Genomic DNA, 17,108 nt, shown 5'->3' with positions numbered 1-17,108 from the left:
TGGGAATGGTGGGATAAACAATGTGTGCTTGTTTAAGCCACTGTTTGCTGTAACTTGTTATAGGGCCCTTGAATGTATGCAAGGCTTTGGGCCAGCCCCATCCTGCCTGCTCACACTAACCTTCCCAGCCCCTGATTTGGGATTAGAGCCCTGGGTGCCTCAGTGAATTTCTCACAGACAGTTCTCCCATCACCCATGGCAAAATATTGTTTCATCAGCTGCCAACCTGTTCCCAAAGTTGGTCATCAAAGATTGTTCTATTGGCCCTACTTTTAATATAATTATCGGCATCATTTGCATGACACCGAGTCAGGGCTCAGGCTGTCACAGGCCCCATATTATCCTGAGCTGCTTTTCTGGGAAAGGCTGTATCCCTGCCTCATGCAGGCTGCTTCCTCCCACGCAAATTATCTGTAATTTCCACACCTCCATGCTTGCCGTGGCCCTGCGTTAAAGCCAGGACTTGTGTGGGGCTGGAGCACACTGTTATTTTCAAAGCAGTCAAGCCAGGCTCCAGGAAGCTATAGGAACAGCAGGAGGGATCTAGTTTTGACTGCAGCACCTGCAAGGGGGGACAGGCAGAGGGGTACGGTGTTCACCCCAAGAGTAGCTAGACCCAGACCACTGAGGACAGCAAATGTGCAGGGGGCAGGGCATGTGCAATGTGGCTCCTGAACACACATGATATGGCCTATTTGTAGGATACTCATGAGGGTCCCTTCTGTAGCCAACGAATATTATGCACAAATGCCAGGGTGTGCAGAAGATGGAGGAGAGGATGCGGGTAGAGATAAGAAAAGGAAGTCCTGTGAATAGAGATTTGGAAGTGAGAATGGAGATATTTCATTCTCCTTCAACCAGGGGCCCTGGAGGGTACTCAGCTCCCATGAGTAAACAGCTGTGTCTCTGGGAGGAGACTACAGCAGGTGAATGGAAAGTGTCACTCACTCTCTGATAAGAATTACCTGACAGTGATGAAGCTATGCCTCTGCAGACAGGCCTGCTGCCTGCCTGAGAGTCTGCAGGAGAGAGAACATCTCTATCTTGGTAGAGAAGATGTGCTTGCCTATTCCAGATCTGTGGATGGCGTGTATGTGTGTGTGTGTGGCACGCCTGCGCATCTGAGTGCATGCACATACTTGGACTGTATGTGAATGCACCTCTGGGCATACATACTAAATGGAAATGCACATGTGCATGTGTGCACAGTGTACTCAGGTGTAGCAATAAGTACACATATTTGAGTATATGCTTATCTGGGTATAAGGGTGCATTTGGATATTTACGTACACTAAGGACAGAGACTAAGGGCATTTGACTCTTCACATATGTCTCCAGGCTTCAAGAAATTACTTCTTCCACCCACCCCACCCCCAACACACCCACACTTTCCAACTCCCTAGAGGCATGTCTTCCCTTCTAACGTCATGATTCTGGGGATAGAGCACAGGACTAAAAGCCCAGAGACCAGGTGTGTTGGCCCAGCTCTGCCACTAGTTAGCCCATAACAGAACAAATCATTTCTGTTTCTTGAGCCTCATTTTCTTCATCTGTGAAAGGGGGTGCTAAATGGTCAAGTCTGCACTTAGCATTTAGAGTCCAAGTCCTTTGACCCCTGGCCCCACCCGCACCCACTCCCAACGGCCCTTCTCCCCTTGCTCGTCCTCACCCTTTGCTGTGCCCAGTGGTCAGTGGGGGACAGAGAGGACTCAGGCCTAATCCGTGAGGAGCTCCCAGGCATCTCTGAACATGCGCATCTCTTCCTCCTTGACTCCAGGCTTTTTGTGAGGCAACTTCAAGGATTTCTAGAGCTCTTGGAATACAGTTTGAAAATCATGGATCTAAGCAACCTAATCTTCATTCCCTGGGTTTCTCAGAGGATTCCAAGAGTCCTGGGGACCAGGGTCCATAGGGTGACTGAAAAGGCTCTAGATGGCATTGGTTCATCTGATGAGGATGCTGCCTCCTGGCTCCTCTATGAGACATCAGGGGAAAGGAGTGCACCTGACCTTCTAGGGCCTGTTTCTGGGGGGGTGTTCTCCCAGGGAACTCAGTCCTGCCGCTGGAATGTCTCTGGAGCCTGTGTGTTCAGGGACAAAGGGCCTTAGTGGGGCAATGGACATGGCTTACCCACCTTAGGGGGGCTGAGCTTTCCAAACCTCTCTGTTGCTTGCTCTATTCTGATGCTGATGCTTCCAGGCCTTCCAGGGAGCACTCCCTGAGACACCTGGGGCTTCTCAGAGTCTCTCTGGCCATCTGACCCCAGTGCAGATGTAGCAGACCAGAGGGCATTCTGAATGAAGCTTTCCCATAGACAGAAACGCTATTTCACAGTCTGGCATTCAAGGCTCACACCATTCCCCAAACAGGGATTAAAAGGGCCAATGCACAAAAGGCAGTTACTTCCCAGCCTTTCCATACCCTGGTGCCTGTGGAAAATGAAAACATTTATATGTCTCCTGAGGAAAGTGGAAAAGGCTGCTTAAGGCTGCCCAGGAGGCTGAGGGACCAGCAACTCAGCACACTTCTAACCTGTTCTGGACATACGAGTATGCTATCTTGGGATGTTTGCCCGCAAAGTATTAGCAGAGGGCTGACGACAGGGGTTCCTAACCGTGGCTGCACATTAGCATCCCCTGGGGAGTTGTAAAAAATTATCTTGCCCAGGCCTCACCATGGACCAATTGTCTAATTATCTTGGGTGGTGAGGCCTGGGTGTAGGTATTTTTTAGAAGCTCCCCGGGGGGATTCTGTAGCACCCGGAGGGTTGACAAGCATTGGTGCAAGACATGGTAAGCATTCGGTCGATGTCAACTGTCTACAATAAAGCACCTGGGTCCTTGTGTGTGCTGTTCTTGCCTGAGCAGTGTAAAAGCTGGAGTGGAGTGAGGTAGGGTGGGGTGGGCTGGGGTGGGGGCCCTGTAGTCAGGGAGGAAACTGCTGCTCAGGAAAGATGAATGCTGGGTAGGGTGGTCTGGCATCCATCTCCCTCAGCCACGTCTCAGAAAATTGAATTAAGACCCATATTTTTCAGCTGCTGCCCGCCTGGCTGGCTGGCTTATGGAAGGGAGTGAGGCAGTGAGCACCTCAAGGCAGGGAAAAGCTAGTGAGGGGCCCCCCAGCCTCCTTCCCTAGGAGAGAGAAAGCAGCCCAAGGGGTCCTCTGAGAGAAGACCCTTCCCAGGGGTGGTCCCTCTGCCTCAGGTCTTCCCAAAGCCAGGCAGGTAGGGGTAGGGTGGGAGTGGTAGGCAGGCTGGCTGGCTTACAAGGTCGGAGCCAGATCTGGAGGTGAAGTTGACTTTTTGGGTGAATAGGTGGGGAGGCAGAGAAGAGGGGCCTGTCCCTGGGGAGGCCTAATTTCAGGGAACAGAATTGGCATAGCTCCTCTTCCAAGATTATTTGGAGAGACCACAGTGGCATGCTTGAGATAGGCGGAGAACAGTGCAGGACGTGAAAGCCTGAGTGGCTGCCAGAATTAAGGGGGTGGGAAGAGCTCACAAGGTAGAACAACACTAAGTTGGGCAAAAGGATAAGATTTCTGATAAGAAAGTTGCCTGTGTGTCCTCAGGCTAGTCTTGTTGCCCCTCTGGTGGAAGGCACCCCACCCATAGAGAAGGAGACTAGACAACCCTCCTGGATCCCAGCTCTAATGTGTGTTCCATGCCTCACACAGGCTGATGCTACTCGGGGGGCTGGAATTAGAATCGAAGTCTACGAGGGCTGCTAGCCTACACGGCATCTTTTTAAGAGAGTTAGAGAGGTGCTGCCTCCAGGTGAATCCACTAGAAAAAAGTGCCCTTTTTGGGTAGATGGGGGCATGCCTGGTTTGGTGGGCAGTGGGTAGAGCAGGATCTGGATTTCCAGCCCCACTGGCCCCTTCCAGGGGATCTGGAACCCACAGTGGAAACTGAAGAACCAAGAGTATGGAAAGGGAATAAATCTGGAACTGAATGCTGAACTTCAAAGTAGGGGGGCCTCTATCTGGAAGCCTGGCCATCCACATTCCCAGGATGGGCTGGTCTGCCATAGATGACCTTGATCTTCACCCTTCCTCTCACTCCCAGGCCCTCTACATCCTGCACTCTGAGTCCCTCTTGACTCTGAGACTCCTGGCAGCCTCCTTTCCCTCACACTTAGTTTCACAGTTTACAGAGAGCTTTTACACACAGCATCTCATTTGATCTTCACAACACCAGAGTTGGAGGCAGATGAAGAAAGTGACTCTCAGCTCTCTGGGGTTAGGGCAACAAGCTAAGAAGGGGTTAGCCAGGATTAGAGGGAGGTTCTGTCTGTGTCTGATTTTAGCACAGCACCTGGCCCTTTTCTCTGCATTATTTCTTCTCTCCATTCTCTTCATTCTTTCTTGATATAAATAAGACTGATATTCTCCTCCACCAGGAAGCTTTCCTGGACTGAAAGGAACATGAACCAATCAGACTACCAGTGTGTTGTGTCAATGGGGGTCAGCAGTCATTGGTCAGTAAAGAGAAACATGGACCTAGGAACCTCCACGCGTCTTTCTGGGACCTCAGATTGCTTCTTTCAAGTTCCCATATGGATTGCTCTCCATCCACAGGTCCTTTCCTCTTTGGTAGACCGGGGACCCCAAAGGAAGGTTCAAGGGTCTCCCTCCTCCTTCCCCCTCCTTGAGGCCTCCTGGACAAGGTGGCCATACCTAGAACTTGGGCCCAAAGGGAAGCTGAGCGAGAATTTACTTGAATGGGCAAGAACAGAGCCTGGCTGCAGAACTGAGAGCTCTTAGAGACTGATGCCTGAAGCAGGGACCAAAAACTGAGAGCAGAGGCAGGCAGGAGCAGCTGTGGGATGGGGGCTGGGGTGGGGTGGGCAGAGGGTGAGAACTTGCCTGGGAGTGGGTAACTAACTACTCTCAGTTAAGTTTGGGCTTCACTGCCAACCCGCTAGGCCACCTTTACCTGTGTAGTTCTCCTTATTAAGCCGTTTGTACTAGGAGGAGGTTAGACAGGACTGTAATAACAGTAGCAATAGTAATTTATTCAGCATCGGCGAATCAATGATACCAGGGAGAAACTACCATGGGGTGAGTGTACTATTTTTATTTAATGCTGCTGTGAAGAGCCCTGGGGGCCAGTACTACTGTTCCCTTGTGCAGATGAAGAAGCTGAAGCTCAGAGAGGCTGAGCCACTTACCCAAGCTCACAGAGCTGTGACACAGCAGGGACTGGAGCCAGGCAGTCTGATATTTTAAGTTGCCTCTGTCCTGTAAGCACCACCATCCCCTTTCTGGTCTTTCTCCGGGGTGGGGGTCACATTTGAGGACATCCCGACTGGCACCCCAAAACTAGCTGACTCTCCCAGGCCTAGGCGGTAGGGGCAAAGAAGAGCCCAAGGAGGGTCTGAGACTTCCCTGGTAAGGAAGGCTTCTTGGAGGAGAGGGAAGACAGGCTCTGATACACAGGAAATCTTGAGGACCTAGGGAGAAGAAAGAAGGCTTTCTAGTCCTGACTATGATGGAGAAACTGGAAAGAGGGTGGTGAGCCCAGGAAGCCCAGAGACAGAGGAGACCGGGATGACAGGGGGCTGAGGCCTCCACCTCAGCGCCCTCGACCCCCGCCGCTGGGATTTCCCGCCGCAGCACCTGCTCCAGTCTGTGCTGCGGGTGGGATCAGGTTGAGCAGCCCGGCGCCCCCCACCGCGCCCCCCACCGCGCCCCCACCGCATCGCCCTCGGCCTAACCCCGCCCCCGGGCGCTCATTGGTCTGCAGCACCCCCTCCTCAGGCTGCGAAGTGAGCTGGGGGAGGCGGTGGTCGGTCACCTCCCTCCAGCGCCCGGCCTGGCTTCGCGGCGGAGGCGGCGCCTCTCCCGCAGGACGGAGCCAAGCTGGACTGCCGCGCCGCGCGGGGCGGGCGAAGCGGGGCGCTGCACTCGGCCCCGGGCGGGGACTGACGGCGGCGGCGGCGGCTCCGGGCGAGCGTGGTCCCCGCGTGCGCACACGCACACGCCGCCGCGGAGGGACACACGGACCCCGGCCGCCCGCGGTCACAGAGGCGCGGAAACCCGGCTCGGCGCGCGCTGCTAGGCGCACACGCTCCGCATCGCCGCGCCGCGCGGGCCGCGGACTCGCAGGCTGCGCGTCCTTTGCGGAGTCTGCCCCGGCCCCACGGACAGGCCCAACAGTGAGCAGGTAAGGGTCGCCCCGCCGCGGCTGCCCCTCCACGCCTCAGCCGTCTTCTCCCGGCTCCAGAACCTTCGCCCAGCCGGGACCTCGGATCCCCTCCTCTAGCTCGGCGGTCTCCGCCAGCTGCGACCTCCACCGACGGAAAGCGGGCGAGGGCCGGCGCCACGCAAGCCTCCCAGATCCGAAATGAAGCCCCCTCCCGCCGCTGCGCCCTTTCTGCGCGTCAGACTGACACCCCCCAGCCCAAGTGTCTGGCGCTGCGCTCGGGGCGGCCGATCGCCGCAGCCTCCCGGGGTGGGGGTCGGCCTAGCTATCTCGCGCCCCTCTTGATGCGGAGAAGGGAGACCAGGGGCAGGGAAGCCATGCGGCCGGAGGGACCCGGAGGGACATGCCTCCCTACCCCTAGGTGGACGGACGCACCTACGCGGATCGGGAAGGCAGGGCTGGAGGGTCCCCCGGGGCTAGGTACCGCAATCTGCACCGGGTTTGAGGGGTGGGCAAGCAATGTGCTAGGTAGGGGTTGGGGTAGGGGCCAGCGTAGAATGCCCCACTGTGGTGGCATATTCGGGATTGTTCAAAAGAGCATCGTCTCCGTTTCCCGTGGCGCGGAGGGGCTGGGTTTGGGGATGCCAGGGCTTCGGTGGTCCCCAGAAGAAAAGCCCTGCGGGGTCTGTGGGGAAACGCACCGGCCTTCCCAGGCTGAAGTGGGCCCGCCGAGACCCCTGCCGGCCGCTTTAAAGGCAGAAGCTCCTGCGGCAGCTGCGGGGGGCGGAGGCCACATCCTCGGCGGGACCTTGGCAGGTTAGGGGGCTCAGAAGGGACAGGGGAGCCAATGGATGCAACTAGACCCTCAGGAGGGAACCCAACCGGAAGCCGATTGCATTTCACGTGGAGCTGAGGAGCGGAGCCTCACCCCTGGATGGAGCTCAGCCCCCTTTTGGAAGATGGGGGTGGGGTGGTGGACACCTGCTAATTCTTTCGATCATTTTTATGTTTTTGAGTGCAGGTGCGTCAGACTCCCTTTATCTTCCCCAGCCTTACAATGTCCCACAAAGCCCCCCGGCCCTCTCCAAGACACAGCATTTGGTTCTTCCCATGAGCGGCCCTGGGGAGGAGTTGGGGGATGGGAAGGGGCTGGACGCAGCATGTGGAGGGCAACTTGCCCTGGGACTGCAGCTGGCCAGAGGCAGACAAGCTTCCTGAAGGTCAGGCTAGAAGCTTTGAGTGGCGGTAGGATTCCCAAGAGGATGAAAAACTATGTTTGAGCCTTTGGGGGCAGGGGCAGCAGGCAGCACCCAGGTTTTCTCAGGAGACCCCAATTAAATGAGTTTGGTGCTGGGTACAAGTAGGACTGGTGGAGTCCCCAGTCCTAAGCTAAGTTCTGCTCCTCACTGACCTTGGGGAGGGCAGGCAGAGGCACCAGCTTGGACACAAGCCGAAATCTGAACATACAAATTGGAGATGGAACACGCTGAGCGGGCCCTGGGCCAGGTCTTCCAACCAATCCATCAACAAGTGTGTGTGGGGTGACGATGGAGGCGGGCCTGGTCCTTTTCCTCTTTGGCCATGGGTAGTTCATGGGTGGTTGGGTGTGTGGGACAAGACCCCCAAAAGTCTGTTTGCCTCCATGTGCGGTGAGGGGAGGTGTCTGTGGGGAGCCTCTGAAAGGATCCCTCTCCTGCACTCTCAGGACTGATCTGGGCTAAGGGGTGCATTAAGTCCTGTTTTGTACAAGGTCCAGGCTGGCAGGGGATTGACTGGAGAAACACTTTGGGGCCCATGCTTTTTCACATGGCCACCTCTCTCTGTTGTGCATCAGCTTTGGGACACTCTCAATTTGTGTCGAATAAATAAATACACACACGGGAGTTTATATATATGTGGCTGAGAGGCTAGGAAAGCTAAGGCCACAGGGTGGCTTTTCTCTTGGGGACAGGGCTTAGGCTGGAGTGTCCCAGGTTGCCGCCCTCCCAGGGACAAGCATTTCGTTGACCTGGGGCTGGCACTGATTAAGTGGAGGACATCTCGTGCTGTCTGCCACAGGGCAGAACCAAGGTGTGCCAAGTGCAGAACCGGAGCTTAGCTTGGTGCCAGGAAGGCCTTGCTTGCCTGAGACCCACCCATCATGGGGCTGACACTGGAGGTGACAATGAGTTTCCTGTCCTGGGCAGGTTTGTGAGCAGAGGACTGATGCCCCAGACAGGAGCTGCCAAGTGGCTTTCCACCCTGGAAGGCCTAGAGGCCTCAGAGACCCTCAGCCCTCCCTGAGGAGAGGAATCTGATTCCTGGGTCTGAATGAGTTGGGCTTAGTGGTCCAGCCACCTGGCAAGATGGAGACTGGAAACTCCTCGGCTGCGACGTGTTTGTACCGAGCTCTGGATGCCGTCAGTGGCAAACGGTGACAGCCACCCCCACAGTGACACACAGAGAGGGAGTGACACACAGCTGGGAAGGCATATAGGCTTTCTATGACACCTGCCAGAGAGCTGGGGCACAATAGTGACAAGCAACACCAGAAAGACAAATGGACGTTGAGACACACCCTCTCACACAGATTTGGGCACACCCGGGGACTCAGAGATATTTGCCCAAAGAAGATCACAAAGGTCTTCATTAGTAAAAGTCCAGCTGAATATTGAATTGAATGGAGGAAAGTGTGTGTGTGTGTGTGTGTGTGTGTGTGTGTGTGCATGCGCGTGCGTGTGTTGCATAAGCCTAGAACAAGGATAGGCAACCTTTTTCTGTAAAGTGCCAGATAGCAATTATTTTATGCTTGTGTCCATATACAACTACTTATTTCCACTGTGTAGCCTACTGCAGCCTTAGATGATATGTAAACAAGTGAGCATGGCTCTGTTCTGATACATTTTATTTATGGACACTGAAATTTGAATTTCATACATTTTGCCTGTGTCGTGAAATATGATTCTTTTAATTCTTTCCAACCATTTAGAAATGTAAAAAGCATTCCTGGCTCACTGGCCGTACAAAAATAGGCTACAGGCGGGATCTGACTGGCTGGAAGGGGTTGCCAGCTCCTGGGTTGTAAGGTTAGGAAAGATAAATGGTCGGAGAGGTTGACGAAGAGAGGGGCTTAGTGCTGATAGCTGCAGATGCCTGATGGTACCTTGGATGCTTCGCTCCATTCTACATGGAGCTCAGAGTGCCCATCTGTTTAATGGGTCAGGCCCAGGAGAGGCTCCCTGCCTGGCCTTAGCACCCTCCTCCAGATTGGCCTCTGCTTTGTCCCTGTGATCGATTCCCCCACTCTAAAGACACCTGGAGACAACATTCAGGACTGAAAAACTGACTGCTGTCACTTGAGCTTGCCAAGCAGTTCCTGAGCCCCCTTTACCATTCACCCTTTGTGTCCAAGTCTGTGCCTATCCCCATGGGTGGGGAAGCCACGCGGAAACCTGGGCATGCCCCTTGTTTCTAGACAAGACTCAAAACTCATAATGAACCTGACGAGACCTGAAACAGCTCAGAGGAGAGGGGCTCCTTATCTCAGGGCTGGGGCTTCTCAGTGGAGGGCAAGGTCATAAAGGGCAGATGCTGCCTGAGTGGGCTTCCTGGAGGTGGTGTTGGAGGTTTGAGTTGGCCTTGGAGGATAGCTGGACACTCTCGTCCCAGCTCTCCACAGACTCCATGCATTTGCTTAGCTGCCCTCATCTTTCCCTCCTGATCAATGGGCACTGCGGAGTGTTGGCTAAGACAAACATATATATATATATCTCCTTCCTGGGCACCTCTGAACTTCCCAGCTGCTGATCTAAGGCTTGCGGGCTTGTGTAGTGAACCAGGTCCTGCTTTCTGTTTCTTCCTTTCTCTACTGCCTCCTCCTGAAATTTCCTTCCTGCCACCTGTGGTGGGGGTGGGCCAAGGAGACACTCCTTTCTCATTTTTCCATGTCTCTGGATTCTGTCCCCCACTTTCCATCCCAACTGCTTTCCTGCTCAGCTTAGTCCCCCATCACCTCTACCCTAGATCCAGAAAAGGGGCTCAGGGTGCATTTCTTCCTGCACTTTCCCCCTTCGTCTCTGCTCCCCAGCCTTTGAAGGGATATTTTCTAAATGAGAAGCTCATCACTCCACTCCCTTGCTTAGAACTCTTCATTGCCCCACACCTGTCTGGTGGAACAACCCTCCAGCTTCCACAGACTGGCACCAGCCCTCCACCCTCTCATCCACCTCATCACCTCCTGATATCTTGTTGTGCTCCTTGACACGCTGGAATCACCTTCCCAAATCCATCCAGGGGGCACTCATCCAAGTTTTCTGGGCACTCGTGTGTCTTGCCTGTGCCAGGTGCTGTGGGCACACGCACGTCAGAGCTGGGCTCATGCTCACTTAGGAGAGACTGAAGCTTAACCAGGGTCTGCACAAAGGGAAAGGCACTCAGTGCAGAGCTACTCCTCCCCAAACCATACCCCCTGCCATGTAGGTGCTCAGTGAACATTTTCCACAAGCTTGTGCCTCCCTCTGGCCAGGCTTCCTGTTCTCCTTCCTCCTCTCCCTCCCCCTCTCATTCCCTCCATCCTTTCCCTTCCTACCTCCCTCTTCTCCCCACATTTATTTTCTGCCTTCTTCCTCCCCCTCCTCTTACCTGGCCCAGGGGGTGCACTCCCTGACTCCTGCAGGTCAGGAGAGGTCCCTGCACTATCCAGTATGGAAGAGAACTCCTCACAGGACCCTGGGAAGGACTCTGCAGCATGACCTTGGGGAAGTTTCCTGGTCTCCTAGGGCCTCAGAGCCTCACCAGTGAGATGGGATGATACTGCCAACGTGCACGGGTGCCCCAGCCTGGCCCTTCCTTGTCTTGGACCTGGTTCCCCACCCAAGCTTGTGCAAAATGCAGGGCATGAGTGGGATCATCACTGGGGCCCATCTGGTGGCCTGACTCCTGTCACCTTGTCACGCCTGCCATTGCCAGGAGGCCCCTGGCCCAGGAGTTTGTCTGTGCCCTTTCAGCTCTGGTCTTCTTGAGGACGAAAGAGGTTCTAGAGGGTTTCCCCTCCTTCCCTGCAGCAGCTTCTTTCCCTCCCTTTGAGGGGTGAGTAGGAAGGGGGCAGTGTTTCATCTTTCAGCTTTCTCTCCCTTATTCCTGGCCCTAGGAGGGAGAGGAGGAAGTAGGGGCGGTCCAGCTCCCCTGTCATGAGTAAAGGGAGCATGGGGAGAGCAGGGGAGGCGAGTGATGTACTTAGCCTGGCCATCTCCTTTCTGGTATCCAGGCTTGTCCTGCCCTCTAATGGGGAGGGATGCCGAGTGGCCAGAAGATTCCAGTAGGAGGTGACACAGATGGCCCCAGCCCCATGATGGGCAGATGAGAGTCCCAGGGCTGTGTGGCCCAAAGAAGAGGTGGGGTAGGCTGTCCACACACCCCTGTGTGGGCTTATGTGAGGCAGAGGAAACTGTGCTGCTCTGGGCTGGTTGGGAAGGGCACAGGGACATCAGAGCTTCCCACTGTGGGCCTGGGCCAGACGCTGTAGTGGGGCAAGTGTCCATCTCAAGAGCAGAGTTGCCTTCAGCCAGGGGAAGCAGAAGGGCTCTGCCAGGCTTTGGACAGTACAGGGATGGCTGGAGGGTCTCTGAGTCCCCTCTGCACGGAGATGTGGAAAGTCTTCGAGCCCAGTGAGTCACTGCTCGCTCCCATGTGCTGACTGATGACGCCATCCTCTGTGTGCAGGGGCCACCGCTTCCTGGTGCAGCGACTCAGAGGAGGACATGGCTGCTGTAGTCAGTTTCACTCCAGGTTCGGTGGCTGGGCTTATGAGGCCTGAGGAGGAAGGGGGGAATGGTGTGCTATTGCGATCCCCCTGAATTCCCTTACAGTCCAAGTATCTGTAACACATCCCATTCCTGCCAGGCAAGCCTCCAGCCTCTATACTGTGTGACCTTGGAAAGTGTGTCGCCTTCTCTGGCCTCAGTTTCCCCATCTGCACCTTGGGAGGTGGGCTTTAAAGTCTATTTCAGGTCTGAAATGTTGTATCTGTAACTAACTCTTCCTAAGGAGGAAACTAGATATAGATATGTGAATGGGTGTAGTGGCGGACTTGACCAGCCCCTGGAAGTGTGTGTGGGTGTCCCTACTAGGGCACCAGTGAACTCTGAACTGATCTTCATTTGACCAGTAAGAGAAAGCAGTGGAAGCATAGGGATGGAGTGCACCAACTTTGGAGCCAGACTGCTTGGGTTTACTTCCCAGCTCTACCAGGGACTTGCTGTGTGATTTTGGGGAAGTTGCTTACCCTCTCTGTGCGTCGGTCACCTCTGCTATAGAATGAGCTAATGCTAGTAACTATTTCAGGCAGGTTAAATGAGTTAACACATGTTTATTGCTTGGAAGAGTGTCTGGCACATACTGAGTATTTAATGAATGTTAGCCATTAGTAAATAAAGGCACAGGAGGCCTGCTGTTCCCGTTTTGAATGTGACACGGTGCTATGGGGATGGAGGTGACAGCAAGAGGGTGCAAAAAGTCTGAACACAAAGTGGTTAGATAATAATAATAGTTAACACATAGCCCTTACTGAGTGCCAGGCTATAGTATATACTCTATAGTTTATTTGTATAAATTTGCTGATGCCTCACTATAACATCTATGAGATAGAGATTAATATTATTCCCATTTTACAGATGTTAAAAAGAAGGCACAGAGAAATTAAGCAGTTTTCCCAAGCTCCTAGGGCAAAAACCTCTGGCAAAATGGTCCAAAGTCTGTCATACTAAATGCCAGGAGGTGACTTTAATCATCCTCAAAACTATCTGCCCCAACAGAGTCTGGACCCAAGAGAGAGAGCCAGGGAATATGGGGTGACCCATTTTCCCATCCTGAGCCACTTTTGTGGCTGGGCTGAAATCCATCCTCAGGGAGGGGAGAGTTCAACCCTGGGCTGCAGTGGTGGGGCCTGGCCTGTCTCTTGAGGGTGTCACTAGCAGCTTGGGAGAGTCTGGAGGAGGAGGAGCCACTGGCAGGGCTGGGATGGCCAACAAGTGAGGGGACGCATCTCAGAGGGACACTGCAGAGAAGCACTTGGTTTGGGGCAGGCGGCCTAAGTCTGTAAGCTCTGAGTGTTGTCCAGGGGCAGGCAGTGCAGGGTTGTGGTGGGGGCAGAAGTACCTGGAGGGGCTGAAAGGATTACCACCCAGAGAGGGGAGAGGCTGCGGGAGGTGATCCCTGAAGTCCCCAGCAGAGTCAAGGCCTGGGAGCTCCCAGGTTCTCTCTCTCCTCCTCTTTGCTGGCGGGGGCATCTGTGTCCAGTTGGGCAGGGGGTGGACTGTAATGGGTGTGGGGACCAAGAGAAGGTAACAGTGGGAATCAAGAACCTTGGGTCTAGTTCCAGAGGAGGCGCCCTATTGAGAGTGCCCCAGCTCCCTCACCCTGGGTCACTGGGCTGGGGGCACACCTGTCTCCTAGTAAGCAGCCTGGCGATGAAGCAGAGGGCTGGGGATGGGTCGGGGGTGGGGCTTCTGCTGGAGCTTGTCTTCAGAACACTGCAGCTATAGCTGAGGAGCTGTCCTTCCCACAGCAGGGGCAAGGCCCCTGCAAGTCTTGGCATCCCTGCATGTGTGCATGCATGTACACACATGTGCATGTGTGTGTCGTGCCTATACCTGCACCCATATCTGAATTCAGATATATCTTATTGCCTCTCTATACCTGGATGCCTTTGCTGAGTGAGTGTGTGTAAGCGTGAATTGTTCTGTATATCTGCAGTCTGATATGTGACATATCTGAACATCTGAATTGTCATGTGCTTGCATCTGCACATATCTTTGTTCTGGGTGTGGTCCTCTATGTGTCTGTGAAGGAGTGTGTGTGTGTGGTGTGTGTGTGTGTTTGGTTGCCTGTCGGTCCCTGAAGGAATCTTCACCTTGTGTATCCCATCATGGGAGTTTGTATTGATACCTTCAAGTGGTGGCCCTGGGGATAAATGTCTCTCTTTGTCTCTGTAGGGTTGAAATATCTTTATGATCATCTCTGTGGACCTGTTTCTGTGTATTTGTGTGTGTGAGAGAGAGAGAAAGAGAGAGAAACAGAATCAGAAATCCACCAGTCCTCAAAACACACTCTCTGTCTGCTTGCTGCCACCGGCTCCCCCACCCCACCAGAGCTGTTCAAAATCCTAGTTCCTCTGTGCCAGCTCCCTGGGTTCTAATAAAGGTTAAAATAGAGGCTTTATAATCCTAGCTATACACGAGCATCGCCTGGAGAACTTTAAACAACACTGCTGCCCGAACCACAGCTGAGACCTTCTGATTCATTTGGGCAGGGGTAGTTTTGGAAAGCTCAGATGACTCTAGTGGGCAGCCCAGGTTTCATACTGGGGTCAGAGGTTAGGGCTTTGCTGGGGAAGCAGTGAGTATCCGCTAGGGGGCAGCCCAGTTCTAACAGGGGTAGTGCTGCTGCCATCTCAAGGTGTCGCTGGGAGCAAGGAGCTCTGTTTTCACCTTTTTGGCCTGAGGTCGCGGAAGGTGAAGGGAATCGACCCCTGATCTTGGAGGTTCTCTGCCTTGCAGGATCTCCCTGCAACACTCTGCTGGCCTAGAGAGATGGCCTCCAGCCTCTGTCACTGGTGCCAGACACTCCTCCCTCGCAGCCAGGCAAGTCGGGAGGGTTGTCTCTTTGCAGGCAGAGCCTTGGGTTCCCCAGGGCTGGTAGAAGTGACCAAGCCCTTTGGGGGCCACCAGTGCTAGGTCATGCCAGAGGCAGCCTGTGGCCACCAGGGGCGTGGCAAGCCCTGGGAGCTGGTACAGAGACGGAAGCCTGAGTGCCTGGTAGAGATGGTGCCTCAGGGTGCCTAGGAGTGCTGAGGCCAGTGCTTCCCCAGCCTGCCCTGTCCTCCCTGACCCACAGGAGGAGGCTGGGCCAGTGTTGCCATGGCTCCCAGGCTTCTTGGAGCATCTCTTGGGATATCTGAGGCCTCCCTCCGCATCTCTGAGTGAGCCCTGGTGCATAATATGGGGAGATGGGGGCTCCCTCTTTTTGAGCCTTCCTGCATCTGGTTTAATTTCTGCTTTTTGGATGCCTGCTTATCTCCAGCTTGAGCTTGGAGAGGCCCTGTGGGAGGCAAGGAGAGAGGGAGGGGACGTGGTTAGGCAGAGAGTGAGGGACACAAAGGCCCCTGGGGTGCAGCAGCTCTGCCCGCTGGTGGGGGGTGTGCAAAGACTAATGGTTGGGATGCACATGTAGGATTTGCTTGGGCCCCCCATGGCCTCCCGGGCCAGGCACCTGTGGGTTAGCAGTGCTCTGATATGGGCCTACTCAATCTCTTTTATAATAATTTAGTAGTGATAATAATTTTTAAATAACCATAACCATTGTACAGCTGAACTGGAGCCTATTTAGCAGTGCCTGTTGATGGATGCTTTGCTGTCCTATTTTTTATTGTTGATGCTATTTTAAAGGATGCTGTGGTGAATGTGCTTGCATATGCTTCTTTTTGTCCAATTGCAAATATTTATCAGATGCAGAATTGCTGTGTTGTAGGGTATATGTCGTAATGATCAATTTTAGAAGCAGAGTATACTCTTCCCCCTGGGAGCGTGCTGGGCTCTTGCAGCCTCCTTTTTTGACTCCCTGTAACCTGTCTCTCTGGTCCCCCCCAGTGGCCCCAGTCCTTGCAGGCCTGCTCCCTTAGAGCTCCTGCAGCTCTGAGGCCTGAGCACATGCTTCAGCTGTCACTGTGTTTTCCGTGTCATGGTTTAAGGCTTCATCCCGAAGATGAAGTACAGTGAGGTGGGGCAAAAAGTGGGTGTTATTGTTAGGGTACCAGGCCAGGCAGCTGGAACAAAGAGGCCCTTTAAGGGGGTAAATTAGCTAGAAGGTGGTTTCCCTCTGGCATAACAGTCTGGAGCTAGGTGGGCCTCCAGGCAGGCTGGGTGGCTGGGCTGCATGAGGTCACTTGGCGATCCTGCCTCCTCTTGCAGCATTGCTCCCTGCCCACTCAGATACTCTTCACGTCCACACTGTCAAAGTGGGGTTTGTTATTTGGGAAGGGTTAAAGAGCAAGAGCAGAGATCATGCCATGCCCTCATGCACAGAGGATGCAGATGCGGCCACATGCTGCCACCCACATTCCATAAGTGCTAATAACTTCATCATGTGCCCAGACCTCCAAGCAAGAGATACCAGGAAATATCATCTCTAGGTGAGCATGGATGTGCCAGCTAAAACTTTGTCACTGTGGAGGAGGGGGAAAATGCAAAGGTTTGGGGAGGCAATCCCTCTGTTGCCAAGGAGAAAGCCATTCCAGACCATGCCGGGAGACTGGTGGAGCTGAGCCAGTGTGTGCCCACAGTATCCCCAGCACCTAGCACAGACTGAGTGCCTAGCACATGTTTGTAGGGCAGAAGAAGAAAGAGCAAGACGGACACAGGCAGGGAGGTGGGGTTATCCTTGGAGGCTGAGAGCCGTGCTGCAGGGAGCTGGGGGAATAAGGAAGGGAGGTGGTCTTGCCCCCGCCACTGCACTGGGCTCACAGGATTCACACCTTTCCTTCCTCTCTAGCTCAGAGACACGTTGGGGCTGACCCGCCGCTGCTGTCAGTGGGAGGCCAGTGGTGCTGGCCAAGAAGTGTCATGGCCGGTGTCATGCAGGTTTCCCTGGCTGCTCTCCTCCTGCTGCCTATGGTAAGGGCCCAGGAACATCTCCTGGGAGCCCCAGGCTCACCTGAGCCCCCGCTCCAGAGAACTCATGTTTTTTCTGTGCCCCCAGCTCAGCTCTTCATCTGGCTGGTATTTCTGCCAACACCACCACTGGGCCACCCAGTGCCTTTGTGTGAATCAGAAAAGACATGCCTTCCTCAAGACCCTGTACTGATTTGACCAGAAATGATTACAAAATTTACAAATCTTTATGATGGTAATGTGTGGCAACCTTTAGAGTTGCACAGTACACAACCTGCTCAACTGAATGCAGGAGCCCTGGTCAGGGCTGCAGAAGCCTCTTT

At 54.2% G+C, this 17,108-nt stretch overlaps 1 protein-coding gene across 3 annotated transcripts in view; it reads left to right on the top strand.

Moving 5' to 3' along the window:
* The first annotated feature begins 5,793 nt into the window (after positions 1 to 5,793).
* The window catches only part of ADCYAP1R1 (ADCYAP receptor type I), a 58,921-nt gene continuing 47,606 nt past the window's right edge, over positions 5,794 to 17,108 (top strand). For 2 of the 3 annotated variants that reach the window (XM_030796034.1, XM_030796033.1), the window contains exons 1-2: positions 5,794 to 6,163; positions 16,667 to 16,788. In XM_030796034.1, coding sequence (XP_030651894.1) covers positions 16,738 to 16,788 — 51 coding nt within the window. In that variant the 5' untranslated portion in view covers positions 5,794 to 6,163; positions 16,667 to 16,737. The remainder of the gene's footprint in view (positions 6,164 to 16,666; positions 16,789 to 17,108) is intronic. The other variant, XM_030796032.1, reaches the window with a different exon arrangement.

The sequence above is a fragment of the Nomascus leucogenys genome, chromosome 17 (assembly GCF_006542625.1).
Source record: "Nomascus leucogenys isolate Asia chromosome 17, Asia_NLE_v1, whole genome shotgun sequence".
Lineage (NCBI taxonomy): Eukaryota > Metazoa > Chordata > Mammalia > Primates > Hylobatidae > Nomascus > Nomascus leucogenys.
Note: the sequence above shows the minus strand (reverse complement) of the source record. Positions and strands in the feature narration are given on the sequence as shown.